This window comes from Bos indicus, chromosome 11 (assembly GCF_029378745.1).
Source record: "Bos indicus isolate NIAB-ARS_2022 breed Sahiwal x Tharparkar chromosome 11, NIAB-ARS_B.indTharparkar_mat_pri_1.0, whole genome shotgun sequence".
NCBI classification, from domain to species: Eukaryota; Metazoa; Chordata; class Mammalia; order Artiodactyla; family Bovidae; genus Bos; species Bos indicus.
Genome location: NC_091770.1, coordinates 105639346 through 105663827, shown reverse-complemented (window position 1 = coordinate 105663827; position 24482 = coordinate 105639346). Strand labels below are relative to the sequence as shown.

The 24482-nt window shown below is 69.3% G+C and overlaps 4 protein-coding genes across 7 annotated transcripts; 1 reads left to right on the top strand and 3 right to left on the bottom strand.

Annotated features, from left to right (window-relative positions):
* Positions 1-206: 206 nt before the first annotated feature.
* EDF1 (endothelial differentiation related factor 1) lies at positions 207-4125 on the top strand. Its single transcript, XM_019971164.2, has 5 exons — positions 207-388; positions 2013-2064; positions 2394-2554; positions 3136-3229; positions 3700-4125. The coding sequence occupies exons 1-5, from the start codon at positions 311-313 to the stop codon at positions 3759-3761; spliced, it is 447 nt and encodes a 148-aa protein (XP_019826723.1). The 5' UTR covers positions 207-310; the 3' UTR covers positions 3762-4125.
* Positions 4126-4182: 57 nt separating this feature from the next.
* On the bottom strand, positions 4183-12295 carry MAMDC4 (MAM domain containing 4; the record flags this gene model as incomplete). Its single annotated transcript, XM_070799846.1, has 28 exons — positions 4183-5305; positions 5424-5599; positions 6078-6186; positions 6270-6397; positions 6482-6616; positions 6759-6905; positions 7045-7135; positions 7216-7334; positions 7457-7594; positions 7681-7888; positions 7958-8094; positions 8237-8371; positions 8487-8603; positions 8747-8858; positions 8941-9065; positions 9171-9302; positions 9418-9543; positions 9640-9819; positions 9904-9988; positions 10244-10417; positions 10501-10589; positions 10681-10818; positions 10971-11096; positions 11213-11297; positions 11373-11503; positions 11663-11788; positions 11868-12041; positions 12115-12295. Coding segments are annotated over 28 exons (3666 nt in total), but the record flags the coding sequence as incomplete, so codon positions are not given.
* A 1755-nt stretch (positions 12296-14050) lies between these two features.
* Positions 14051-15512, bottom strand: PHPT1 (phosphohistidine phosphatase 1). Its single transcript, XM_019971166.2, has 3 exons — positions 15284-15512; positions 14797-14921; positions 14051-14314 (listed from the first exon to the last, which is right to left on the bottom strand). The coding sequence occupies exons 1-3, from the start codon at positions 15441-15443 to the stop codon at positions 14222-14224; spliced, it is 378 nt and encodes a 125-aa protein (XP_019826725.1). The 5' UTR covers positions 15444-15512; the 3' UTR covers positions 14051-14221.
* A 1232-nt stretch (positions 15513-16744) lies between these two features.
* AJM1 (apical junction component 1 homolog) lies at positions 16745-24382 on the bottom strand. Of its 4 annotated transcripts, none has more exons than XM_019971169.2 (3): positions 23158-24382; positions 21426-21574; positions 16745-21350 (listed from the first exon to the last, which is right to left on the bottom strand). In XM_019971169.2, exon 3 carries the CDS (start codon positions 21296-21298, stop codon positions 18371-18373), a length of 2928 nt encoding a protein of 975 aa, XP_019826728.2. In that variant the 5' UTR covers positions 21299-21350; positions 21426-21574; positions 23158-24382; the 3' UTR covers positions 16745-18370. The 4 variants fall into 4 exon arrangements, with proteins under 4 accessions (XP_019826728.2, XP_019826727.2, XP_070655780.1 ...); XM_019971168.2 differs by having other exon boundaries at positions 21426-21571; XM_070799679.1 differs by lacking the exon at positions 23158-24382 and adding an exon at positions 22673-23138.
* Positions 24383-24482: the final 100 nt, after the last annotated feature.

Here is a 24482-nt window from a genome sequence, read left to right as displayed (position 1 = left end):
GGCCCCCGTCCCCGCCTCAGCCACCCCCAGCTCCCCCGGCCCCTGCAGCGCCCCCCAGCGGCCACGCGTCCGGGCCGCTCCGCCTCCCGCCCCACGTCGCGCACAGCGGGGTCTTGCTTAGACGAGCCGGGCGCGGATTGGCTCCGAGCCGAGGGAAGTACCCGCCCCCCGAGTCGCCGGCCAATGGGAGGAGGGGCGGGCCCGCAGCGGGCGCCGGAAGCGGCCCAGCGACGAGGGGACGTCGCGTCGCCGGGTCTCGAGCAGCTGCCGCGGAGCCGCCGGACGGACCGCCTTCCCTGCCCGCCCCGCCATGGCTGAGAGCGACTGGGACACGGTGACGGTGCTGCGCAAAAAGGGCCCCACGGCCGCCCAGGCCAAGTCCAAGCAGGTGCGGGCGCGGCGCGGGCCTTGGGATCCAAGGCCGTGGGCGGGCAGTGGGCCCGGCGCCGGATCGGGCACCGGGTGGGCGCGGAGAGGGGCCCCGGGGCGGGCCGGGGGCGTCGAGGCGGCTTCGGGCTGTGACACGGGCCCGCGGGACAGGCACTGCGGGACCCGGGTGGAGGAGGGGATTGGGCCGAGGCTGTCAGCGAGGACGGTCAGTGGCGGGCCCTGGGAAGCGATCGGACGCGGGCAGGGTTGGCGGGCACCACCGCCCCGGCGAGTTCTTCCCCCGTCCGCCGGCTGCCCGGTGCCCGGCCAGTCCGAGGCCGCCCGCGGAGCCCACTGAAGCACACTGCCGGCCGAAGGGAGTCCCTGGCCCTGGGCTGACTGGCCTAGGACTCAGCTTGCGGTGACCCTGGTGTCCCCATCTTGCCAGAGTAGCCGGCATGCCCTGAGGGCACTTGGGGCAGACGGTTCTCTGGGAATCCATCGGGTTCCCCTGTGAGTCGCTGTAAGGGAAGCTGGGACGGGCAGGTCAGTCTCCAGCCCTGCTCCTTTCTACTCTCAGCAGCCTTGGGCCGGCCTTAGACACGCAGTGCCAGCTCTGGGCCACGACGGGCTTTGGCCCTGCTGACTAGCATTCATCGACCTGCCCAGGACTTTCCAGTTGGTCAAAACCAAGTTCAGTCTCTCTCTCTTTTTTTTTTCAAAGGAACCTTAATAGCCACAAGCTAGGAATCACGTGAACAGCTTTAGAAAACGTTTGTGAACATGTCACACTTAGAATGCCCCACAGCCGTGTCTCTAAGGTGTCAGAAACTTTAAGAAATATGTTACATTCGTTTTCTACACTGTGGATCAAGGGGTAGCGCTGCCTCTGCCAGCGTTTGGGGCGAGGGCCACAGGCCTTGTGCGATGTGCTGTATTTTATTAGGAGCCAGTTTGGCTGAGGAAGGCCAAACGTTCTTTCCGGCTTTTGCAGGAGAGTCTCGTAGAGAAGTCTATTTCCAGTGTGGGTTTCTAAAAGGACTCACTTGCCTGTCTTTTTCAACAGCAGAGTCATGAGCTGTTTCTGTTTTCTTGAGCAGAAGTTTATTGAGAGTTGCCTGGACAGTTGGACGTAGAGGGATTTGTATGACAAGCTTTGGCTTAAAGCCGGCATTTGCTTGTCGGTCCTTGAGAAAACATCAGGCACTAGGCACATAGCAGGGCGCTTCAGGGTGTGACTTCAGAGCCTGACTGCCAGGGCTTGAAAAGCATGAGGCATTATCAGTTGGCTGACAGTAGCCTAAACTGCGAAGGCAATGGCACCCCACTCCAGTACTCTTGCCTGGAGAATCCCATGGACGGAGGAGCCTGGTGGGCTGCAGTCCATGGGGTTGCTAAGAGTCAGACATGACTGAGCGACTTCACTTTCATTTTTCACTTTTATGCATTGAAGAGGGAAGTGGCAACCCACTCCAGTTTTCTTGCCTGGAGAATCCCAGGGACGGGGGAGCCTGGTGGGCTGCTGTCTATGGGGCCGCACAGAGTCGGACACGACTGAAGCGACTTAGCAGCAGCAGCCTAAACTGGGCTTGGCCAGGTACCGGAAAGCTAATTTTGACCAAAAACACTTTCTAATTTTCTAGGCCATCTTAGCGGCTCAGAGACGAGGAGAAGATGTGGAGACTTCTAAGAAATGTAGGTACTTATATGTCCACTTGTGGGACCGGGGAGTGTCTGGGTTCCCCGGTCGTTAGGGTGTCTGCAGAGCTGGTGGGTGTGAGGGTCCTGTTGGAGCAGCGGTGGTTGGCATGAATCAGGAGGGGTCCTCCCACCCACTTCCTGTCGCTGGGAGGAAGTCCTGGGCTCAGTGCTCCTAGGTCTGTGAGGGTGTCCCCACTTTGGGTGGCCTGGCTGAGCCTGTCTGCTAGGCTCAGGGCGCCTGTGGGGCCGGGTTCCATTCTGAACCGGCTCACCTGTGGGATTGTTGCAGACCTTCTCCTTTGCTCTTGCCTTGCACGGTCCAGGGGCCGCCGGCCAGAACAAGCAGCATTCGATCACCAAGAACACGGCCAAGCTGGACCGGGAGACCGAGGAGCTGCACCACGATCGGGTCACCCTGGAGGTCGGCAAGGTCATCCAGCAGGGCCGGCAGAGCAAGGGGCTGACGCAGAAGGACTTGGCCACGGTGAGCGCACGGCCCCAGCCGCAGCTGGGCGGGCGGGCGCGGGCCCCGGGAGCCCTGGCCACGGTGAGCGCACGGCCCCCAGCCGTAGCCGGGCGGGCGGGCGCGGGCCCCGGGAGCCCTGAGACCTCTGAGGGCAAGGGGCTGACGCAGAAGGACCTGGCCACGGTGAGCGCACAGCCCCCCAGCTGCAGCCGGGCAGGCGGGCGCAGGCCCTGGGAGCCCCGGCCACGGTGAGCGCACGGCCCCCTCTAGCCGCAGCCAGGCAGGCGGGCGCAGGCCCTGGGACCCCGGCCACGGTGAGCGCACGGGCCCTCCAGCCACAGCCGGGCAGGCGGGCGTGGGCCCTGGGACCCCGGCCACGGTGAGCGCACGGGCCCTCCAGCCGCAGCCGGGCAGGCGGGCGCGGGCCCGGGGAGCCCCAAGACGTCTGAGGGCCCGCACAAGTCAGCCAGGACTTGCCGAGCTGCGTCTGCTCTAGCCCTGGGCCTGCACACAGCCGTGCGGAGCCTGAGGCCCTCCCCTGGCTGTGTCCGTCTCCCACCACCGCCTGGAGCTGACGGGCAAACACACGTTCTCTCTAGAAAATCAACGAGAAGCCGCAAGTCATTGCGGACTACGAGAGTGGCCGGGCCATTCCCAACAACCAGGTTCTGGGCAAGATCGAGAGAGCCATTGGTAAGTGTCCTGCTGGCCTTCACTGCCTGGCCAGGCGCAGGGTGGCTGCCCCTCCTGGCTGCAGTTGGTGAGGAGGGTGCAGGAAGGCCCTGAGGGCCCCGGAATCCTCCAGAGCCTGAAGAACATTCCCAGGAGCATGCTGTCTCTGGGCGCCCCCCCCTCACGTCTCCCCACCCCGCCGTGCGGCCCACCCAGCATTGGCAGCAGCATGGCTCCGAGCGGAAGCCTGGTCCTGGGAGGGGCTGTGCTTTCCCCTCGAGGAGGGGCAGGCACGTGCTCTTTAGAATCAGACGTGAGAACTAGTCCTGGGGTGGGTGAGAGCCCAGGGCCAGGATGGCACTCCCCGCCCCCTCCAGAGGACGGGAGCCTGTGCCCCAGGGACAGTGGGTTCGGAGGCTGAGGAGCTGCCCTGTGCGTTGAAGTCCAGAGTGGGAGCTGCAGTGGTCAGTGGCGGCCCGTGGCTCTTTCAGGCCTGAAGCTCCGGGGGAAGGACATTGGGAAGCCGATCGAGAAGGGGCCAAGGGCAAAATGAACATAAAGCCTCGAAATCAGTGCGTTCCGGCTGATCTCGTCCGGCTGGTCCCCTCGACCACCGGCGCCAGCACGGCTCTCTCCACGCGGCCGAGCGGAACATGGGCGGGAGGCCCGCCCGGGAACCCCTCTCATCGTACCTGCTGTCTAACTAACAAAACCTTGCAAAGTGTTTGCTTCTGATTTTTTTCTTCCCTGCTCCCCGCCCTCAGTGGGGTGCAGAACACTGCCTTCCTCTCCCCCGGGGTCCATCCCGCTGCGGGGATGGCTCCGGGGAGCTGGCGGGGGGTGGGTGGTCACCATCTGGGAGAGGAGCTGTATGTCCAGCCTGGCTCGTAGAGAAGCTAATAAAGTTTGTGCCCTTCTGCTGGTGGTGTTTCCTTGCCCCCCACCCTCTGCTGTCGTGCCTGCAGTGCCCCCTCCCTCCAGCCCCCAGTGCTGCAAAGGGCTATCTTCATGAGGCACCGCGAGGGAACCTGAGGGGCTGGGATGGTCCCTCTGCAAGCTGTTTCTCGTCACTTCTGCTGGGACGGTTAGTGGGCATCGGTCAGCCTCTGGGCATCAGACTCAGGTGCCCCCAGTGCCAAGTCCCCAGTCACATTTTTGTCTGTGGATCCTAGTGGGCTCGGGTGGCAAAGTGGTGCCGCCTGGGCTGGAGGGGGCACCTGGCTGTGCAGGAGTGGCCGTCACACCCTCCAGGACAGCCAAGCCGGGGGGCCTCCGCAGACTTGGGTGGGTGGTGTCTGAATCTCCTGTGTGTAAGATCAGACCTGGGACTGTCCCTGGGTTAGAAAGACTCTGCTCCTTTTATTACATGGGGGTGGCCGGTGGGTGGGGATTCTGACCGGGGAAGGGCGGGCACGGGGACCATGACCCTGGGAGGGCGGGCACGGGGACCGTGACCCTGGGAGGGCGGGCACGGGGACTGTGACCCTGGCAGGGCGGGCACGGGGGCTTTGGCCCTGGCAGGGCGGGCACGGGGGCCTTTCTTTGGGACTCTGGACAGATGGGAGCACCCCCCGCCAGTCCAGCCCCGGCCACCGTAGACCCTGACGAGTGTCTGCTACTGTCTGCTGCCTGAACCTGTGGGGTTTCTGTCTTTCATCAGATACGGAATAGCCCAGTGAGGTGGGGCCCTGGGGGGTCCCTCTGGCCTGGGCTGGGGCAGTGCTGCCTCCAGGTGCCTCGAGCCCCTGGCCGTTTCCTGAGCCACTGAGGCCCACGGGAGGGGCCCCCAAGCGTGTGCTCTCAGGTAGACTGGATCGGGTCTGAGGAACTACTCTTCCTGCTGACGGGCAGACCCCGGCCGGCGGGGCGGTGTCCCTGTGGGCTGGGGCGTATGTTGCCGGGGTTGGGACCACACTTGGTCTGTGGGTGCAGCCCCGTGAGGGTGATGGGCACAGGGCCTCAATGTATTGGCAGGGGAGGCAGCTGTTGGTCCCTGGCCCGGGGTTCCGGTGGCCGGTGAGCTCGTGTGAGGAGCTGAGGTCTTCTCTGGCTCGTCTACTGGTCGTGGGGGACTGATGCTGGCAGGGTGACGCGGTCCTAGGGGGCAGGGGAGGAGCTTAGTGGCCGCTGGGGCCCTGTGCACCATCAGGCTGAGTGTGGGGCAGCACACAGCGACCCCCGGCTCCCACCCGCCACCCCCACCCAGGGCTCCTACCGCACTGAAGAGAATGTTGTCGAAGCCGGGGGTCACGGTGTCCGCCTTGCCCCAAGAGGGGCAGCCCCCCTTCTGCAGCCAGCGCTGGCCTGCAACCCCGAGCAGCAGCAGCAGCACGAGCAGGAGGAGGGTGCCGCCGACCGCAGCCGGCACCACCGCGGCCGCCGCCCCATCTCCTGCGGGCCGCAGGGCACGTGACCCAGGATCCCAGTCCTGTCTCAGCCCCACCCAGGCTCGAGGAGGGTGCCCGGCATGGCTGCCCCACAGCCTGGCGTTTCCAGGTCCCCTCTGAAGTCACCAGTCACGGGCTGAGGCTGGGCCCTGGCAGGCACAGGGCTGCAAACCCGGGGCTTATAGCCCCAGGCTGGATGCCCCCTTTATCGTGAAGTCACAGCCCCCAGCGAGGGCTCCAGCAGGAGGGCGGCTGTGGTCTCTGGCCTTACCGGGAGCTGGAGCACAGTGGGCAGAGGCCGGGGGCACCCCGCTCCTGGGGGCACAGGAACCCGGGATGGCCCGGCCCCGGGCTGGGGCCCCGCAGCAAGGGCAGCCGGCCTGTGGCTCTCCTGGTCCCTCAGGCAAGGGCATGACCCACCCACCCAGGGGCTGACAGAGGCCCTGCCCTGGAGCAGAACCGGCCCGCTAGGCAGGGCTTACCCTGGCTGGGTGTGGACAGCTGGCACCGCTGCCCAGCCAGATACTCAACGTCATCCAGGGCAATGGGCCCCAGGGCCGGCTGGCCGCCCAGCGTGGCTTCAAACACAATCTGACGGGAGGGAGAAGAGGCTGCGTGGGCCGGGGAGAGGGCTGGAGCCGCCCAAGGGCTCCGGGTTGGCGCACCCGCCTCACCTGGAACTCTCTGGCACTGGCCACGTCCACCTGGCCCTCCAGCCACTGGTGTCTGTGGCGCCCACCCGCGCCCCACACGGCCAGCTGCCCCTGCGCGCTGCTCAGGAGGACCCTCAGCTCGCCCTGGTCTGGGAGCAGGGTGTGAAGACGCTCAGGCAGAGTGGGGCGGCCCCGGCACCCCCTGCCGCACCCCGGGGCTCTGGCTCACTCACAGAAGTGCTCGGGGAAGCCCATGTGGTACCAGAAGCGCAGACAAGAGGCCGTGGTGGGGGGCAGAGGCTGGCTGATGAGCCCGGCCGCTCGGCCCCCTGGGCCCAGCACGCTGGTCTCGAAGAGGGCGAAGTGGCCTGGGGATGAGAAAGCGGGTGCCCAGCGGACCCGATGGAGCCGGCGCCCCGATCTGTGGCCTCTGACCCCGCTGGGCGCTGGGCGGGCCAGGCTGGGGTGAGGCGTGTGTGGCTCTGGGTGCCCTTCCTGCCTTGGACCCACCTGCCTCTGTGCCCAGGGTGTGGTCCACGGGGGGCTGCGGGTAGCGGGAGGGCGAGGCTCCGCTGCTCCAGTCCCAGCTGTACCCACCCAGGCCGGGCCGGGGCACATGGTTCCAGCCACAAAGACCAGCCTCGAAGTCACAGGAAGCTGCAGGGGCCAGCCGTGAGGGTGATGCCCCGCGCCCTCCACCCCTGGGGCACCGTTGCTGTGGGTGTGGAGGTCAGGCCGGGCGTTGTGGGGGTGGCAGGGAGCCAGGACCACCAGGAGCCAGGCCACAGGCGCCCACCTGGCAGGGGGCAGGGCCCATCCTGGAGGAGCAGGTCGTCCAGTGCCACGTAGGAGTGCTCCACGCCGGCGGCCACTGCCTCGAACACCACCTGGGGGGCACCGGGCAAAGGTCGTGCCTGCTGCGCCCTAGACAGCCCTTGGGGTGAGGAGGGCCCCCTATTCCACTCACCCTCCAGGCCTGCCCGGCCTGCAGGTCCACGCTGCCCAGGCGCCAGGCGGCCCCTCCGCGGGAGCTGACGCTGAGTACTTGCTGCCTGCCGGCCTCCTCCACGTGGACCCTCAGGGTGCCTGCCGCCGAGCAGCCAGCCCCGTCAGCGTGGCAGGGGTGCCTGCTCAGGCCCCTGTGGTGGGGGGGCTCCCAAGGGCCTCCTGAGGGGACCCCACGGCCCCGGCTCCCAGCAGCCCCTCACCTGGGTTGCGGAGGCTCAGGTGGTACCAGAAGGTCAGGCAGGTGGGCTGCACCAGGGGCCGCTGCTCCTCCGAGGTCAGCAAGGCCGCGTGGCCACGGGGCAGGGCCTGCGGGCTCATGTCCACGACCATGTAGTGCCCTGGGGGGTGGCAGGGTCAGCCCACTGGCCGCCGCCCCGCCCTCCCCGCCCCACCTGTCTGCCCACTGCCCCACCCCAGTGGGCACCCTGAGCTGTCTCCGTGGTGTGGTCAGCGTGGGGGCCCCACGAGGCGTTGGCCTGGCGTGTCCAGAGGCCCCGGCCCCCCACGGAGAAGCCACAGGCTGAGTCCTCAAAGGAGCAGCGCCTGGGGGCCCAGCAGGGCCCGGGCCGCAGGGTCACATCGTCCAGTGCCATGCTGCCGTGGTACCCATCCCGGAGGCCCTCAAACAGCAGCTGGGGGGCAGAGAGAGGTCAGCGGCTGGGGCCTCGCCTCACCCACCGCGCCCACGCCCTGGGCCTCACCTGGTACTTGGCGCCCGAGTCCGGCTGGTGGTGGAGGGTGGCCCAGGCTTCGTGCCAGCAGTTGCCGTGGGTGCCAGACCGCGACCACAAGTGCGTTTCTGCCTCCCCTTCTCGCCTCATCGCCAGGCGTAGGGTCCCTAGAGACAGGGGGTTGGTGGGGAGGGAATAAGGCCTTAACCCCTGCCTCTCATCCCCTCCCAGGGCCCCTGAGGGAGCAAGAGGCAGGACTTGGGGCCCCGGTGAGGCTCCCTTGAGGCCCTGCCCAGCTGCTGGCCTCACCGATCTGGGGCCCGAAGAGGTGGAACCAGAAGGAGAGGCACTCCTGAGGGGCTGAGGGCACCCTGGGCTGGGTGAGCAGGTGGGCAGCAGGGCCCCGGGCTGGGGGGTCCACGGGGTCCAGGAGCACGAAGTGGCCTGCGGGGGTGCAAGGCGCTGGGCTGTGGGCCCAGGCTGGAGGGCTCAGCCCCGCGCTCCTCTCTGCCTCCAGCAGGCGGGGTCTAGCAGCTGCCCCCCGGGCACCCTGGCTTACCTTGGCCCGTGGTGTGGTCGTACCTCGGGCCACGGCTCTCGACCCGGTGCCAGTGGGCATCTGTGAGGTGGCCGGTGTGCCAGCCGCAGGCCCCCCGCTCAAAGTTACAGGAGACCTCTGGGGGCGGGCAGAGGTGGGTCAGCACCCCCGACACCCCTCCTGAGTGCCGAGAGGGTCGGGGAGACTGGCTCCTGGAGAGGGGGCTCCTGGGGGCCCCTCGAGGAGGCCTGGGTGGGGGGCCGGGCACCCGGGGGAAGCACCTGAGTCTTCCTCAGCGGCTGCTGTGGGGCTGCAGCCCGTCAGGGTCACGTCGTCCACCCCTGCGCCCTGCTGCCCGGGGCCGTCCAAATCCACCAGCCCAACCAACTCCAGCTTCGTGGGGCATGAGGGAGGAGGCCGTAAGCCAGGGCAGGCCCCGCGGGGGCCCCTCTCTGCCCCAGGCCGCTCTCCTCACCCGAAACGGCCGGCGGCGAGCCCCGAGAAGGACCCTGTCCACCTTCCAGCCCCCAGCGGTGGTGCCCAGGGCCTGCCACACCAGCTCGCGGCGGCTGCCCTCCACCACGAGCAGCTCCAGGAAGCCTGGCAAGGGATCACTGTGGGCGCCCGTCCTGCCCCTGTCCTTCGCCCGGGGGCTCTGACCCCCCACCCCAGGACGGGGCAGAGGGCGCAAAGGGACGGTGGTACCTCGGGGGTGACTCTGCAGATAGTAAACCAGGCGGAGCTCGCAGCGGGGGCCCGAGGGGCCAAGGGTGGGTGTGAGCGCCCGGGCCTCCTCGGCCAGCTGCCCCCAGGCCCTCTGCACAGCCAGGAAGTGCCCTGGGGAGAGCAGGCCTCAGAGCTGGTTCCTCCCAGGGACCCCGACTCAGTGCCCTCCCTAAGGAGAGGGGGCAGCTGGAAGGCAGGCCCCAGGCCGTCCCGGGCGGAGCCTCACCAGCAGCCCCGTGGGCGTCCGGGCTGGGCATCCCCCTGTCCGGGGCCGGGAGGCGCACCCACTGCAGCCGCCCCACACTGGCGTCCTCCCAGCCCCCGCCTGAGAGTGACTCGAAGTCCGTGGTGCCTGCAAGGGCAGGGGGCATGGATGGGCCTGGGGCCTCGCCAGCCACTCCCAGAGGGGAGGCTGGGGGAAGGGAGGGGAGGCCCCTGGCCGGCTCACCACATTCCTGCTCGTCCTCACCCCCCGGGCATTGCTGCTGGAAGTCACACAGCTGCTCCGGGGGGACACACAGGTCCCCACAGAAGAAGTGTCCGGGCTCGCAGAAGCTCCGAGGCCGCAGGCTGGGTGGCTGGGGCCAGGGGCCTGGGGCCCAGCACCCTGGAGGTGGACCCGCCAGCTCTGTGGGCCAGCGCGGGGGTCAGGTGGGTTGGCGGGGCCTGTGCTTCTCCCAGGGTGGGGCGTGAGGGTGCCCAGCAGGCTCACCTGGGATTGGCTTGCAGTGGTTGGACAGGATGAGGTCATCCAGGCCCACGACGCCCCCCGGGCCTGTCTGCCCAGCCAGGAGGATCTGGGGACGGATGGGGTCGGGGGCGCCCCAGCACCCCTCTGTGATCCCCAGGCCGGTCTGCCCCCGAGTCCTCTCCCCAGAATCCACACCTCGTCCTTGGCTCTTGCTGGACACCCAGCCCTTCAGGGGGCATCTCTGCAGGGAGCCCCTCCCGTCCTCTGGCCTGCCCTCCTCCTGAGATGGTGGAGGGGCCCACATGGGACTCCCTGAGGGGCCCCAGACCTCCCCGCACGATGCTGCCCTCACCAGCCTCACCCGAAAGGGGTGCTCGCTCTGGATGTCAACTCGGTCTCGGACCCAGGCGGCCCCCAGCTCCCCATGGCGCCTGCGCAGCAGGACGGGGGTCTGGGGCGCCGCAGGGCTTGCCGTCTGCAGGAACACCTGGAGGCAGCCGGCCTCAGACCCGTGCAGGTAGTGATAGAAGACGAGCTAGCAGGGGCCGAGCACGGTTAGCGGAGACGCCACAGGGCCTGGGCAGCCAGGGCCGCGCCCTGTGACTCCCACCCACTCACCGAGCAGTTGTGGGGGGCCGAGGCCTGGAACTCGGGGCTGGAGAGGACCGCTGGGGTGCTGGGCTCGGCCACGGATGCGAGGAAGGAGCCTGGGGAGACGGCAGGCCTGGGTCGGGGCGGCAGGCTGGGGCGGGGGGGTCCCGGGGCGGGGCAGGGCGGGCGGCGGTCCCCAGGCCTCACCCTGTGCGCTGTTCCAGGTGTGGTCACCACGTGGCCAGGCGGGGTACCTGGGGCCGCCGGCACTGTGATTTCGGGTCCAGCCCTCTGAGTGGTTCCACAGACCAAGGCCCATCTCAAAATCGGTGGCTATGTAGTGTCCTGGGGGACAAGGGGGTTCCGGCTGTCGAGTGGGGCCTCCTGCCTGGCCCCTGGGCCGCCCAGGCCTGTGCTCACGGCCCAAGCTCTGGTGGACATCAGCTGTCTCAGCCCCCGAAGGACGGTGCCAAGGGTCAGCCCCCTGTCCCACTCACTGCAGGGGGCCGCATCCTCATCCGAATGGTCCCCACAGTTGTCCTCCCCGTCGCACAGCTGGGCGGGCTCCACGCAGGCCTCGTTCTGGCAACGGTGGTGCCCCCGGGGGCAGTGTGCCTGGGGGGCTGGGGGCAGGGTTAACCCATCACCTGCCCCAAGTCCCCAGGCGGGGCCACTGACCAGGGCCTCCTGCTGACCCCCTCCCCGCTCCAGGAGTGGGCCCACGGCCGGGGGACCTTACTGGGCAGCCCGCAGCGCCAGAAGGCCACGTCGTCCAAGGCCACAGTGCCCCTGTGGGTGGCATTTCTCGTGGCAGAGAAGGTCACCTGGAGTGAGCGAAGTCCTTAAGTCAGGGCCCAGACCCTCCCCGACGGCCCCACCGTCCAGCGTGCCCATCTCACCCTGAAGGCGCCCCGGATGCGGCCAGTGGGCACCGCCAGCTCCTGCCAGTCTGGGTCCCAGGGCCCTGCGCTCTGCCACAGGGTCAGCGTCTCCACACCGTGGGTCAGCTCCAGCCGCAGCTCGGCCACATCTGCAGTGAGGGGTCCGGGGGCAGCTCAGGCCCCAGGCCTCCCCCAGGCCCGTGGCTGTGCCCACCCCAGGACCCCTGCCCACCCTGGGGGCACCTTCCCGTCTCTGCGCCCCTCGTCTTGGGCCACCTGGCTCGGGTCACGGGGTATGGGGTGCGCACCTCCTGAGGCCACGTGGTACCAGAGCCTCAGCTCGCAGGTGGGGGCGGCTTCGTGCAGGACAGGGGAGCGCAGGGCCGCGGTGGCCGTCTCCCTCCCTCGGTGTGTGCCGACTGCCACATACCAGCCTGGCCAGCCGAGAGGTCAGGAGATGGGGCGGGAGGCACAGAGGGCTGGGGATAGCATGGAGCCCCACCCAGGCCTCACCAAGGTCAGTGCCCAGAGTGTGGTCCGCGCGCAGCCCTGGCCTCTCTGGCGAGGCCCCTGCGCGGTCTCGGAGCCAGCGGTAGCCCGCAGTGCTGATGTCCCGCCAGCCACAGGAGTCCCGCTCGAAGTCACAGGTGAAGGGGGTGCCCAGGCTGGGCGAGGTCCCGTGGTAACCTGGGAGGGCAGGGGGTCAGGCGGGGTGGCCACGAGGGTGGGCCCCGCTGCTGCCCCCCTGGCCCCGGCTCACCGCACTGCGCCTCGTCGGGGCAGCCCCTGCAGTCACACACAAAGTTGCACACGGCCTCGCGGGGGGTCCTGCAGTGGTTGGGGACCCAGGCCCAGCCGGGGGACCCTGCTGCCAGCAGAGACAGCCAGGTGGCCTGGGGTAGGGAGGCCCCGCTGTTCCCCAGGACAGAGACCCCTAAGAGTCAGGCATCCTGGGACATGTGGGGGCCGGGCCAAGAGGCTGTGCAGGGAGGGGGCCAGAAAACCACGGAGAACTGCCCCCAGGGGTCCCTGTCAGGGCCCAGGAGAGGCTGGCTGTCAGGATGGGGTGCCTGGGTGTGCAAGGGACCAACCATCCCCAACGTGGGTCCCTCCCCAGGGAGGACCAGAGCCCAGCACGACTCGGGAGGGGCTGCGGCCCAGGCCCCCCAGCCTACACCCAGAGCGGGCTGGACTCGGATCCCCACCCCAGCGAGGCTGTCCCCAGGACCCCAAGGGCTCGCCCGGCGTCCGGACTGCAGGCCGTCCTGGGCCCACGTCCCTCCTTCCCTGCAGACCCAGCATCTGGGCCCCCTGTCGTTCCTGCTTCAGGAGCCAGGCCCGGCAACTCACCCAGGAGCATGACCACGGCGGGCAGGAGATGACCGTGCAGAGGCATGGTCAGGCCCGAGGCAGGGAGGCCTGGGGCGCTGTGTGCCCTGGCCAGCCTGGTGGGGACTCTGCCTGGCTGTCAGCCCGAGGCCCCGCAGGCCGACTCTGCTCTGACTGCCGGCCTGGCTCAGCTCTTTCTGTATCTGCAGCCCTTCGCTGGCCCCACCCCATGCTGACAAGGATGAACACCTGGCTGTAAGTGCACCCAGGAAGAGAGGCCCCGGCACAGGGGGCTCCCACCTGCCTGGCCCCCTTTTGGCCGAAGGTCGGGCCTCAGCCGTGGTGCCCACTCCTGCCCAGCCATCTGGTGGAGGCCCCGCTGGAGACAGTGCCAAGTGGCACAAGCCTTAGTTGCTCCTCCTGGGGCCTCTGGTCCCGCAGAGTTCAACTCAGCCGGGCACGAACGCCACTTGTGCAAACCACGCACCTGGCTTGAGTTCCCTGCACAGGAAAGGGGCAACCCTGGCGACCAGGGACATCGTCCCTGCCCGAAACTCGGCCTGTGGCTCCTCTTCACTTGCTTGCTTAAAAACGACTGTTCTCTCGTCAAAAAGTGTCCGAGCCGTGTGGTGTGGGCTGGGCGCAGCCAGGCACAGGGTCCAGAGGAGCCGAGGGGCTCTGGGCCTCGCAGCACTGACCCCAGTGGAGGATTTGGAGCCAGGCGCTGCCCAGTGTATTGCCGTCCGGCCTTGGGAGCTTGTCTAACCTGAGCCTCAGCTTCCTCATCTTTAAAAGCGTGACGACGGCGCCTGTGTGGAGAGGCTCCTGTGAGGGCCCTGGAGTCCAGAGGAGGCGGGTGCAGCGTGATGCAGGCCTCTGCTTCCTGCAGCGCCAGGAGGAGGGTCCTGGGAGAGGGGCTCCATGCCTGACACCTGGTTCACTTGAAGCAGGAGCCTGAGGCAGCGGCCCCAATTCTGGAGTCGAGGGGCCACAGACCACCCTACTTGTGACCTCAGTCAGCAGTGGCCAAGACGGGAGTTGCTGGTGCCCCTACCCCATACCAGGAGGGGCCCCCGCCTCCGCAGGCTGGAGGGACTTGGCCCTAGCTCCTTGCATAAGGGCTTGTCAGGCCTCTTCCCAGATGACCGTGCGGACAGCAGGTGCACGGAGAAGCAATCAGGCCATAAACGGCGGCAGCGGCCAGGGCCCCCTTATCAGACCCCAAAGGGCTGAGTGCGCACTGCCACTCCCTGGGCCCCTGGGGCAGATCCAGGTGAGGGGCAGCCTCTAGCTCTCAGCCACCCACCCACACTAGCTGGAAGTACAGCGAGGTGAGCTGAGAACACAGACGCCAAGACACACAGAGCTCAGGGAGCAGCAGAGCTGACGATGCTTTTAATTCTCCCGAGAGGGAGCCCCAGGCACCGAGGCCTGGCCAGGGTGGCAAAGTGCCAGGGGGTGCAGTCCGGTCCCTTGGGAGGGGTTTTCAGGGCAGAGTTCTGAGTGGGCTGCTGGACGGAGCGGGCCTCGAGTGGGCCTCAGTAGCCGTCGTCAGCCCACGTGACTTCGTAGTCCGGATACTTGGCTTTGATCTTCTCAGTAGAGACAGAGTGCTGGGCGCGACCGTAACCCTGACAAAAGGAGATGGCTCTCACACAGCCGGTTCTGGCTCTGGGGGCCCCCAGGCAGCAGGGACACCAGGAACCAGCTGTGGAGGAGGCTGTCATCCCCCTAGCCACCCAAGCCACTCTCCTGGGGAAGTGTGGCCTCGAGTGAGCCAACCTGGAGGGAGGGCCCTCCAGCCAGAGGCCGAGCCAGCTTTGGGTGCCCTGTGACCCTGCAGGTAGAGTGGTGAAGGGAGAGGCAGGCATCCGAGCTCCAACGCAGCGCTGGCAGCCTCGAAGTGCTGGAGGACAGTGGCCCGGCCAGGCCTTTGGGGCAGGAACAGCACACAGCCCACGGGGGGCAAGCAGTGGCTCCCTCCCACCCCCTATGTTTCCTGGGTCATGCCGCGTGGAAACTGGAAGGCTGCGGGCCCTGGAGGCAGGGTTCTGTGGCTGAGAAGGGCCGGGTGTTCCCCAGCCAGGACTGGGGCCCTCAGCTGTGGGCTCACCATGGAGTAGCCGTACACGTGGATCTTCCTGTCCTGGCTCTGGTGGGAGATGCGCCCGCCCCCCAGGCACTCGCAGTCATAGCCCTTCTTCTGTATCTCGCCTGACACCTTGTCGTAGATGTCGGCTGGAATGGGAGGGAAGCTCAGCACCAGCCAGGGCGGAGGGGGTCTGAGGCCCTCCCCCGCATCCCCTACCCCGGCCCCCCAGGTCTAAGCAGCCCCCGTCACCAGGAGAGGAGACTCTCCGGACGGGAGAAAAGGGAGAAGGGGGTGCGCCTGGGCAGGGGCCCTGGGACTAGGAGTGGGGGTCGGGCCACGGCAGCCCCTCGTCTCCAGGACAGTCTGGATGCCTCCCTGCCACCCAGCCAGCCGGCGAGGAGACCCGGTACAGGGTCTACCCCACCCCCGCCCTCGGCCCCGCTCCAGACGCGCTGGCCCCGCCCACAGAGCCCGAGGCCCCGCCCCCGGCCCACCGCCCCGCCCTCACCGTGGTACTCGGCCCACTTGTAGCCGCGCACGATCTCTTTGGTCTCCACGGCCGGGTCCCCGGAGGGCGGCGCCGCATAGACTCGAATCAGCACATACTTGAAGACGCCGTCGGAGTCGATGTCCACGTCGGGGATCTGGGCGAGGCCCGCCGCCGCCATGTTCCCGGAGCGCGCTCGCCCTGCGGCCCGCGGCCCTGCCCCATGCGACCCCTGGCTGCACTGACGGCGCGGGGGGGCGGGGCCTGGAAGCCGCTAGCCAATCCCGCGGGGGCATGCTGCCCGGGCCCAGCGCCTCAGCCAACCGTGCGGCCGACCGGCGGCACAGGCGGGCCAATCGCGGCCCAGCTCCTTGCAGCGCGGTGACCACGCCAGCTCCCCTTAAAGGGGAACAAGGAGCCGGGAGTGGGTGCGGATATCTTTCAGCCCACGGAGAAGCCCCTGCCCGGGGGTCGGGGGCGGCTGACGGGCCCCTCTGGCGGGGCTGGGCGGCCCACGAGGCGCAGGGGGCGCGCGCTGGCCCTGACTCCCTCCGCAGATCACGCGCGCTGCCCTCGGCTTCCTCCTGGGTCCCCGCAGCGTATCTGAGGGCCTCGCGCCCGGGTACTCCCCGTGCTGTCCCGCGGCCTCCCGCCCGCGTCCCCACCGAGTCCCACGGTCTCCCGCCCCGTCGCCACCGAGTCCCACGGCCTCCCGGCCCCGTCCCCACCGAGTCCCACGGCCTCCCGCCCGCGTCCCTACCGAGTCCCACGGTCTCCCGCCCGCGTCTCCACCGAGTCTCACGGTCTCCCGTCCCCGTCCCCACCGAGTCTCACGGCCTCCCGCCCCCCGGCCCCACCGAGTCGCACGGTCTCCCGCCCCGAGTCCCACGGCCTCCCGCCCCCCGTCCCCACCGAGTCCCACGGTCTCCTGGCCCCCGTCCCCACCGAGTCCCACGGTCTCTCGCCCCGCGTCCCCACCGAGTCCCACGGTCTCCTGGGCCCCGTCCCCACCGAGTCCCGCGGTCTCCCGCCCCGCGTCCCCACCGAGTCCCACGGTCTCCCGGCCCCGTCCCCGTCCCCACCGAGTCCCACGGTCTCCCGGCCCCGTCCTCACCGAGTCCCACCGTCTCCCGGGCCCCGTCCCCACCGAGTCCCGCGGTCTCCCGGGCCCCGTCCCCACCGAGTCTCGCGGTCTCCCGTCCCCCGGTCCCCACCGAGTCCCGCGGTCTCCCGCCCCCCGGTCCCCACCGAGTCCCACGGCCTCCCGGCCCGCATCCCCACCGAGTCCCACGGTCTCCCGCCCCCTGTCCCCACCGAGTCCCACGGTCTCCTAGACCGCATCCCCACCGAGTCCGAGCCCCTCTCTCCACCCTCCCACTCCACGTTGTTCAGTGGTTTCCCACCCGTTTCCAAAGGCCCGCCCCCCTCGGCTCCGAAAATCTTCAACGTCGCACCCCCTCTGAACAAAAAACGAGGCAGCAGTGGCTACATTCGAGTTATATTTTCCTTGGTTCAAAAGCGCTCCCCCTCTGGAAGTAACCCCAGTCCAGGGTCCTTCCTGGGCGGCGCGTGGGGCCGAAGGCGGAGGCCCCTGGGCAAGGGGCGCGGCGGCCAGTTTGTGAGGCCGCGAAGGCGGGAGGGGCTAAGCGGGGCGCGTGGCCGGTGCGAATGCGCGGAGCCGAGGCAGGCGCGCAGGCAGGTGAAGGAACGAGAGGAGATGGGCGCGGGGGTGCGGGCAGCGATCGGAGGTGGGGGGTGGGGCCCACAATTTAATTGAATCGATGCCTCCCACCACCTGGCCCTGACAGGGTCCTGGGGCTTCAGGAAGGCCTTTCCGGGGTCCAGGCCTCGCCCTCTCGGGCCAGGGCCAGCGGGCACCCCTCGACGAGAGCGGGGATAACGGACACTGGAGCGTGCACTCCAGCCTCAAGCGTCCAGCCAGCACCACAAGGCGGGGCCAGAGCGAGTTAGAGCGCGGGCGTTTGCGCAACTGCGCCCCCCCCCCCCCCCCACACCTCTGACGGACCGCCGCCCTGTGGAAGTAGCTCGCTCCCGCCCCTGCTCCAGACTGGGGACGAACCTCCTCCTCGGTCCTCACTAGGGCTACTGATAGGGTCCCAACTGGAGGGCCTCCTCGGCCGCTCGCGCTCACCCAGTCTCTGCACCTGCTCCCGCCTGTGAGGTTAGGGCCGCTCTGGCGCACGCCTGGGGCCATCGACCAGGTGAGAGCAGGCAGCCCAACCCACGCCCTGCAGGGTCTGAGCTCTGGCCAGCGCCCCTTCCCTCCGCTTCCCCGGCCCAGGACCTCCTCCCCTCTGGTTGGGTGTCTTGTGCCTTGGTTGAGGACCCCCCACCCCCAGTACCCCTTCACTGCTGCTTGTCCCAACCCCTGCGGCAGGGCGGGCAGCACCGTCAGTGTACCGAGGTCTGACCCAGTCTGCGAGGGCCCCACGCAGGTCCCCGCCGGCCCTGCCTGCCCACCAGGCCAGGAAGTGCTCGGGGTGCGGACACACCGAGACCAATCAGCGTGTCTGTCCTCCAGAGAGGAAAAGCCTCTGAGCAGGGTGCATCCCAGACCACAGGAAGCGGGGGGGGGGGGGGGGGGGGGGTGTTTAAAGGGACAGGACTAGGCTTTGGTCAAATCGGGCTCCTGGACCATGGCGAGCCGCGGTTGGAGAGGCTCCGGGGAGGCCCTGCAGATGGGCAGGGGGCGGACGAGTCGGATACGCGCGGTCGGGTCTGCAGTAGTGACCCCTCCGCGCAAAGGCAGGGCGGGCTGGTCCTCAGACCCACCCCACCTCCCAGCGGGGAGCACCAAGCGGTCGAGGACCTGCCTCTAGGGAGCCCCGAGGACGAACTGGGGGAGAAAGAGCCCGGCGGGACTGGGAGGGTTGTCGCCGGAAGGGGGGGAAAGGCGGCGCTTCTGGAGACCGCGACGGGGCGGAGCTCGCGGCGATGTGGGCGGGGCCTGGTGGACCGAGTGAGGCTTGGGTGGACCTGATGGGGTTCAGGGTGGGCCCTGGGTGGACTGGGCGGGGCTTGGTGGACCTGACGGGGTTCAGGGTGGGCCCTGGGTGGACTGGGCGGGGCCGGACGCTCCCCCGCGGCTCACATGATGTCATCCAAGAGGTTCGCACTGGCCACCCAGTCGAGCGCGCGCGGCTCGGACGCAGCCATGATCATGCACATGAAGGGGCGGCCGGTGCGCCGGTCCGTGGGGTAGATGGTGGTGGGCGTGAAGCGCCGGTTGGCTTCGACAAACTCGCAGAGCTGCTCGTAGACGCGCGGGAACTCGTGGCGCAGGAAGACGCCGCGCAGCCGCAGCTCTCGCTGGATGTGAATGAAGGCCACCTCGCGTGCTCGCCGGCCCGCCTCGCCGTCCTGGTCTAGGCCCGCAGTGCCGGGCGGCGGCGTCAGGATCAAAGTCTCCATGTCGGGTTCGCGGCCCCGCGCGGGGGGGGGCCGTGCTGGGCTGCCGGCCGCCAGCGCCACTTTGGCGAACTTGCGCACCGTGGGTCCCGGGCTGCGAGGCGCGGGCACTGGCCTGGCAGGGGCGCCAGGCGGGGTGGCCCCGGGGCCCACAGCCACCGACACGCTGAGCAGGAAGCACTCGGCTGGTTCGTAGAGGCGCCCAGCGGCCGCCAGTTCCCGAGCATAGCTGCCCAGTGGGGCCGCATGCGTGGCCAGCTCGCGCAGCGACAGGTAGGTGGGCGACAGCAAAAGCCCCTCGAGGCCGAAGCGCAGGAAGTTGTCTGCGGAGCCGGGGCTCGGGAAGCCCAGGAAGAGCACCCCACGGCCGCGGGACAAGAAGCCGACGCGCGCGATGCGCGAGAAGGCGCGGTGCACCGGGCCGCTGTCGCGGCAGAACTGCAGCACGTGGCGGCACACGCTGCCCACGCGGCCGTACACGCAGCGCGCCTTGTGCGCGTCCCAGTCCTCGCGGCGGCACAGGCGCGAGCAGTAGTAGGTGTAGCAGCTGTGGCAGGACTTGAAGTAGAGGCAGGCGTTGAACATGGTCTCGGTGCGCCCGCAGCGCGCGTTGGAGCACGTCATCAGGTCGTCCTCGTCGGCGCTGGGCTCAGGGGAGGCGTCGGCCGCCTGCCCCTGGCCCGCGGGCTCTTCGGCGCTACCGGCAGACGCAGGTGGCGAGCGCGGCGCCAGCGCCGGGCCCCCGGGCCCCGAGGGCCGCGAGTCGAGCAGGCGCCGCAGCTGGCGGCCCAGGCCGTCGGACGTGGGCTCGAGCGCCTGGCCGGCTGGGGACCGCGAGTCGATGACCAGGTCAGTGATGAGCTCGTCCAGCTGTTCGAGGCTGCGCTGGCGGCCAGAGGCGGGGCCGTCGGGGGCGGCGGGCTGAGACTGGCGGGGGCGGCTCCCCGGCATCTCCCAGCTCCTGGCGGCCGGGCGCTCGGCGGCGCGCAGATCGTTGTCGGTGATGGTGATCTCCGGTGTGACGTACCAGTTTCGGCCTGGGCCCTCCCCAACACGGCCCTTCTCGGAAAGGGACGTCTCGGACAAGGACAGCGCCGCGTAGCGTCGGGGCGAGGTGGACAGGTTCACGACGACGGGCGGGCGCCGGCCTTCGGGGGACGTGCCCCGCGGCTCCCGCGCCTCGTGGCCCAGCAGGTTCTCGTAGCTACGGCCCCGGCCCAAGGGGTCTTCGCGGCGTGGCCCAGATGCCAGGATGTTGTCCCAGGAGCGCGAGTAGTGGCGACTGTCGGTCGCTAGCCGGGGTGGACTGGTGCCCGTGCCTCCGTGCCAGGAGGCGAGCAGCGGGCCGGGGTCCGGCGGGGGCGCCACCTGCAGGGTGCGGTAAGGCCGCGGGCCCCAGTCACCCCAGGCCGGGCTGCCTCGCGGGTGTGGATAAGTCCGCGTCAGGGCTTCTCGATTGCGGTACCGCCCGAAGTCCTCAGTGTAAAACGCGCGGGCGGCGGGGCGGGCTCGAGGCTCCTCGGGGGCATAACGCGGGCCGCAGGGCGGGCCGTAGGCGCGGGGGGCCTCCCCGTAGTAGGAGCGGGAGGGTGGTTCCTGGACCGGGAAGGTTCGAACTTCTCCCGCGTAGTAGCCGCTCCCGCGTCTTGGACTGGGCCCCGGGGGCTCTTCGGGCAGAAAAGGCCTGGGATAGTAGCCGTCGAAGGGCGGGCCAGGGCTGGCCATGAAGCCCCCAGGGTGGCCCTCTGGTTCCTCCGTGTAGAAGAACTGGGTGGGCCCCGGCGGGGTGGTGAAGGGCACACTCCGGCGCTCCGCGTAATCCCGGGGCCCAGGGAGCGGTCCGTCGCAGTACAGCGCCCGGGGGTCGGTGCAGTACGAGTCACTGGGGGTGGGGGTGCGCGAGAGGGCCACGTGGCGAGGCCCGGGCACCGTAAGACCGTGGAGCTGCGGGGCGGCGCGGGGCCAGGGCGCGGGCTCGGGGGGCCCGCAGGGCCGTGAGCCCCGGGCGGCGTGCTGCAGCACCGCTTCGTCTGGCTTGATGTCCAGGCGGCAGCGGACGTGGGGGGCGGGCCCCGCGGGTGGCTCAGCTGGCGCGCAGCGGTTGGCTGCAGCGCAGAGGGGCGCGATGCGGCCAGGGCCGCCCCGCTGCGGCTGTAGCTTGATGGGGTGTAGCTCGTTGGCGAGCGCGCGCAGCGCGGGGTACGCGGGCTCCCGGCGGGGCGACGCGTCGGCCCGCGCCGTTCGCTGCGCTTCTCGGCCTCGGCGCGGCAGCACGGGTGGTGAGGCGGGCGCGGGCGCCAGGCTCGGGGGCGCGCGGGGGGCGCTCTTGGAACGGGCGCGGCGCCGGGTCTCGCCGTCGCGGGATCGGGCGCGCGGCGCGGCGGGCTCCGGAGGCGGCGCCTCCGGGCGGGCCTCCATGGCCACCCCGTCCAGCCCCTCCAGGAAATCGAAGCTTCGACAGTGGCGCTTGTTGAAAGGCGCGGGCGCTGCAGGCCGGGCCATGGGGCGCTCACATGGCGGGGGCCTCGACACGGGCCCCGGGGCCGCCACCTTGATGTCCTGGTACACGGTCGACACGAGCAGATCCGGCGGGTCGGTGCGGGTCATCTTAAAAGAAGTCTCCAGGCGTCAGCTCACTCGGCCTTTCGGGGCTTTCGCCCTGAGGGGAGACGCGGGTCAGGGCGGCCCCTCTGCAGCCCAGGCCCCGCTAACCCCCAGCGCTGGCCCGGCTTACCTGGGGCACAGCCCGGGAGGCAGCCAAGGCCTGCGGCCACAGGCCCGTGTTCCATGCCGGCGTCCCAGGCACCTGCAGGGGGCGCCCAGCTGTCCAGCCACTCGGGTCTTGCCCCCTCCTCCACACCATCCTTTCTGGGCCACTTTCTGCTGGGAGGAGGTGGGTGACCAGAAAGGGGACGTCATCGCAGCGGCCCCCGAGCTCCTGTGCTCACTAGTGACCGCTGGCAGGCTGGGGTAGACCCCCTTTCAGGGACAGGCCAGCAGTAGGGTAGGAAGAATGAGAGTGACCCCAGGACCACCCCACCGGTGCCCACAGGTGGGACAACTGTGTGCTCACTGGGGCCTTCACAGACTGCTTTAAGGTGCTGGCTCCTATAAAGCAGGTGATGAAGCCCGCTCCTAACGCCTAATGCAGAGCAATCCCCCCATGCTGCAGTCTGAAGCCCCTGGCCCCAGCCTTAAGCAACCTTAGCCAGCCTCCTGCACCCCCTGCCCCCCCCAACTGGCGCAGCTGGACATGCAGCCGTCCCCCAGCACTGTGTCAAGGCCCAGCGCAGAGGCCCCTGCAGGCCCTGAAGTGGCCCCGCCAGGCCCAGGCGTGGCACAGAGGCTCATGGGCTTGCTGCCCTGCCCTCAGTCTCCGTGTGGCGCTGGCCACAGCCGTGCTTCCGGAGCTCATACCTGGGCCCCAAAGCTCCCCTTGCTTTGCAGGAACCGCCTCTGACTCTCCCTCTTTTTGGGGTGGTTGAAACTCACCAAGCTCTTTGGGGCTGTCATGACAAGGCTGGGAGAGCGACCCCCCAATCTTTGCAGCGAGCGCATGGCAGCGGAAACCAGGCCCTGGCTGCTGGACCACGTGGGGGTGTGTGAGCTCAAGGAGCTCAAGGCTGCCCCCAGGTCCCTGAGCGGCGCAGCAGGCCAGGAGGCCGCCAGCAGGGGAGGCAGGGCGGTGGGTGGATCGAGCCCCTGCCACCTGCAATTCTCAGGCAGGCCCTCCCCTCAGCATCACGGAAGAGCTCCATGGAAACCTGAGGTTCCATGCCCCCGCATGCAGGCTGAGCTGGGGTCCACCCCTCTGTACTAGGCCCACGTTCAGACTTGGGCCAGCGGCTTCTCTGGGTGCCCAAAGCCTAGAGAGGCTAGGAGTGGAGGGGGGTGGCTCAGACGGGTACGGGGTCTCCACCTCCTCACAGGCTGGGGGAGCATGCTCCAAGGTGAGCTCGGAAAAGCGAGCTGGGTGCTCACCTGGCAGGGTCTCTGGTCTGGCTGACCCTCTGTGTCCCCGGTGTGCCAGGGCTTTCCTGCCAGCAGAGCTGCCCCCCTGGGTCAGAGACACCCAGGCCCAGTGCTTGTCCCCATCTCAGCACTCCCACCCACCTGTCCCTGGTTTCCAGGCCCATCCCCCTCCCACCCTGAAGCCAGGCCAGGACCGGGGGCTGGATGACAGGGTATGAGGCTCCGCCCCAGGGAGGTGACAGCCCGGCCTTGGAGCTGCCACGGCCCCCGAGGAGCCAGACTGGGCGACACCCCTTCCCTTGGCGATGGGACGGTCCGCCCCCGCTGGGGTCCCAGGCCTAAGGGGCCCGGCGGGTGGCCCTCCCCGGCGCGCAGCCCGGCCCAGCCCCGAGCCCCCGGGGGTGGGGACCGCCGTCCTCCAAGGCGCAGCGTCCCCGTCCTCTTGGTCGCCGCACTCACAGAAGATCCGCGGGGCAGCGGCCTGGACCCCTTACCTGGGCGGTGCTCCCGCACCGCGCCCGGCGGTCTGCGCAGGCCCGCGCGCGCTCCGCCGTCCCCCGCGCCGCCGCGGCCCCGGCACCGGCAGAAGCTTCGAGGCAGCGGCGTGAGGCTGCCGGGCCGCTCGGTGCTGCCCCCGATGGCGGCCGGCGGGACTGCACTTAAAGGGACCGCGCGGTGGGCCGGGGACCTGCGTAGCGCGCTGGCTCCTGCTTGGGGCCGAGCCGGCCGCGCGGTGAGGGGCTCCTTGAGCCCTCAAGATACATGCCTGGGGTCCAGCGAGAAGACCTCGGGCCGAGGAGCGCCTGGCCCAGCCTGCTCGTCCCCACCTCCCGGACATCTGCTGGAGGGCAGCCGGCAGCCTGGCCGGCCTTGGAGCGCGGGCCTTGGAGGCGGCCCAAGTCCTGGCCGCGCTGCGGACAGCTCCCGGAATAAACGCCTGCGGCCAGCCTAGGCAGGAGCAGATGGGCAGCCCTATGCCCTGCTGGCCTCTGTGCTTCAGGCCTGTCTTCGCCAAGCCTTCCCCGGGCACGTGGGCACCCCCAGGGCCCTGCTGCTTCCTGTCCTCCCGCTGTGCGGCCTCCCCGGAAGGACAAGCTCCTCTGCTCCCCCGTGTCCAGGCAGGCGGAGGCCCCACTGCCCTGGTCAGGTGTGCACACCCCAGAACTGCATGGTAACATCCCCCCTCCAGCCCTTCACATGAGGCTGAGCCAGGAAACAGTCCAGGCTGGCAGATGGGCAGGGCGCTGGTGCCTGCAGCTCCCAGGGGCAGGGCAGCCACGTTCTGGCCTGTCAGCTGAGGGGCCCTTGGGCCAGTCCGGGTCAGTCTGGTCCTCATGGTAGTGGGCACTACAATGACAGCCAGCCTCACGAACTGGGTTACAGGTGCCCTTATGGGTCAGTGTGGTGCCCGGCCCCTGCCCAGTCATGGCTGCCCATCTGCGTCCTGGGTGTGGGGCTCTCTGGGCACTTGAGTTGGGGAGAGGGCGGCCTGCCCACCGCCCTCTCTTCGTCCTTAGAAGGCAGTCTGTACGCCTTTGGAGGGAACAGTTCTCGGGCACCTGTGGGTGGGGCAGAGCCCTAATGCCAGCCAGAGGGGCCTGCAGGGCTGAGGTCAGTGGCCAGGTGGGAGCAGGGGTGCACAGCCGCCCTCAGGGGTGGGACCAGGTCCGCGGAGGGCGGCTGTGCTGGCCCGCCTGCACGCAGCACGGCGCGAGTGGGGCAGAGCCTGCCTGAGGCCTCCTACCCCAAGAGCAGTCACCTCTCGGGGAGAAAGGGCCCCATGGCCTGTAGGCAGGGAGCTCGGGACCTTCCTGCCCAC

What these genes read in the sequence shown, in the direction of transcription:
- EDF1 (XM_019971164.2), top strand. Translation starts at nt 311, where the DNA reads ATGGCTGAGAGCGACTGGGACACGGTGACGGTGCTGCGCAAAAAGGGC. An exon ending in TGTGGAGACTTCTAAGAAAT is followed by an intron (nt 2,065 to 2,393) that starts GTAGGTACTTAT and finishes TGCACGGTCCAG; the next exon opens with GGGCCGCCGGCCAGAACAAG. An exon ending in CAAGATCGAGAGAGCCATTG is followed by an intron (nt 3,230 to 3,699) that starts GTAAGTGTCCTG and finishes TGGCTCTTTCAG; the next exon opens with GCCTGAAGCTCCGGGGGAAG.
- PHPT1 (XM_019971166.2), bottom strand. Translation starts at nt 15,443, where the DNA reads ATGGCGGCGGCGGGCCTCGCCCAGATCCCCGACGTGGACATCGACTCC. An exon ending in CAAGTGGGCCGAGTACCACG is followed by an intron (nt 14,922 to 15,283) that starts GTGAGGGCGGGG and finishes CTCCCATTCCAG; the next exon opens with CCGACATCTACGACAAGGTG. An exon ending in ACGTGTACGGCTACTCCATG is followed by an intron (nt 14,315 to 14,796) that starts GTGAGCCCACAG and finishes TCCTTTTGTCAG; the next exon opens with GGTTACGGTCGCGCCCAGCA.
- AJM1 (XM_019971169.2), bottom strand. Translation starts at nt 21,298, where the DNA reads ATGACCCGCACCGACCCGCCGGATCTGCTCGTGTCGACCGTGTACCAG.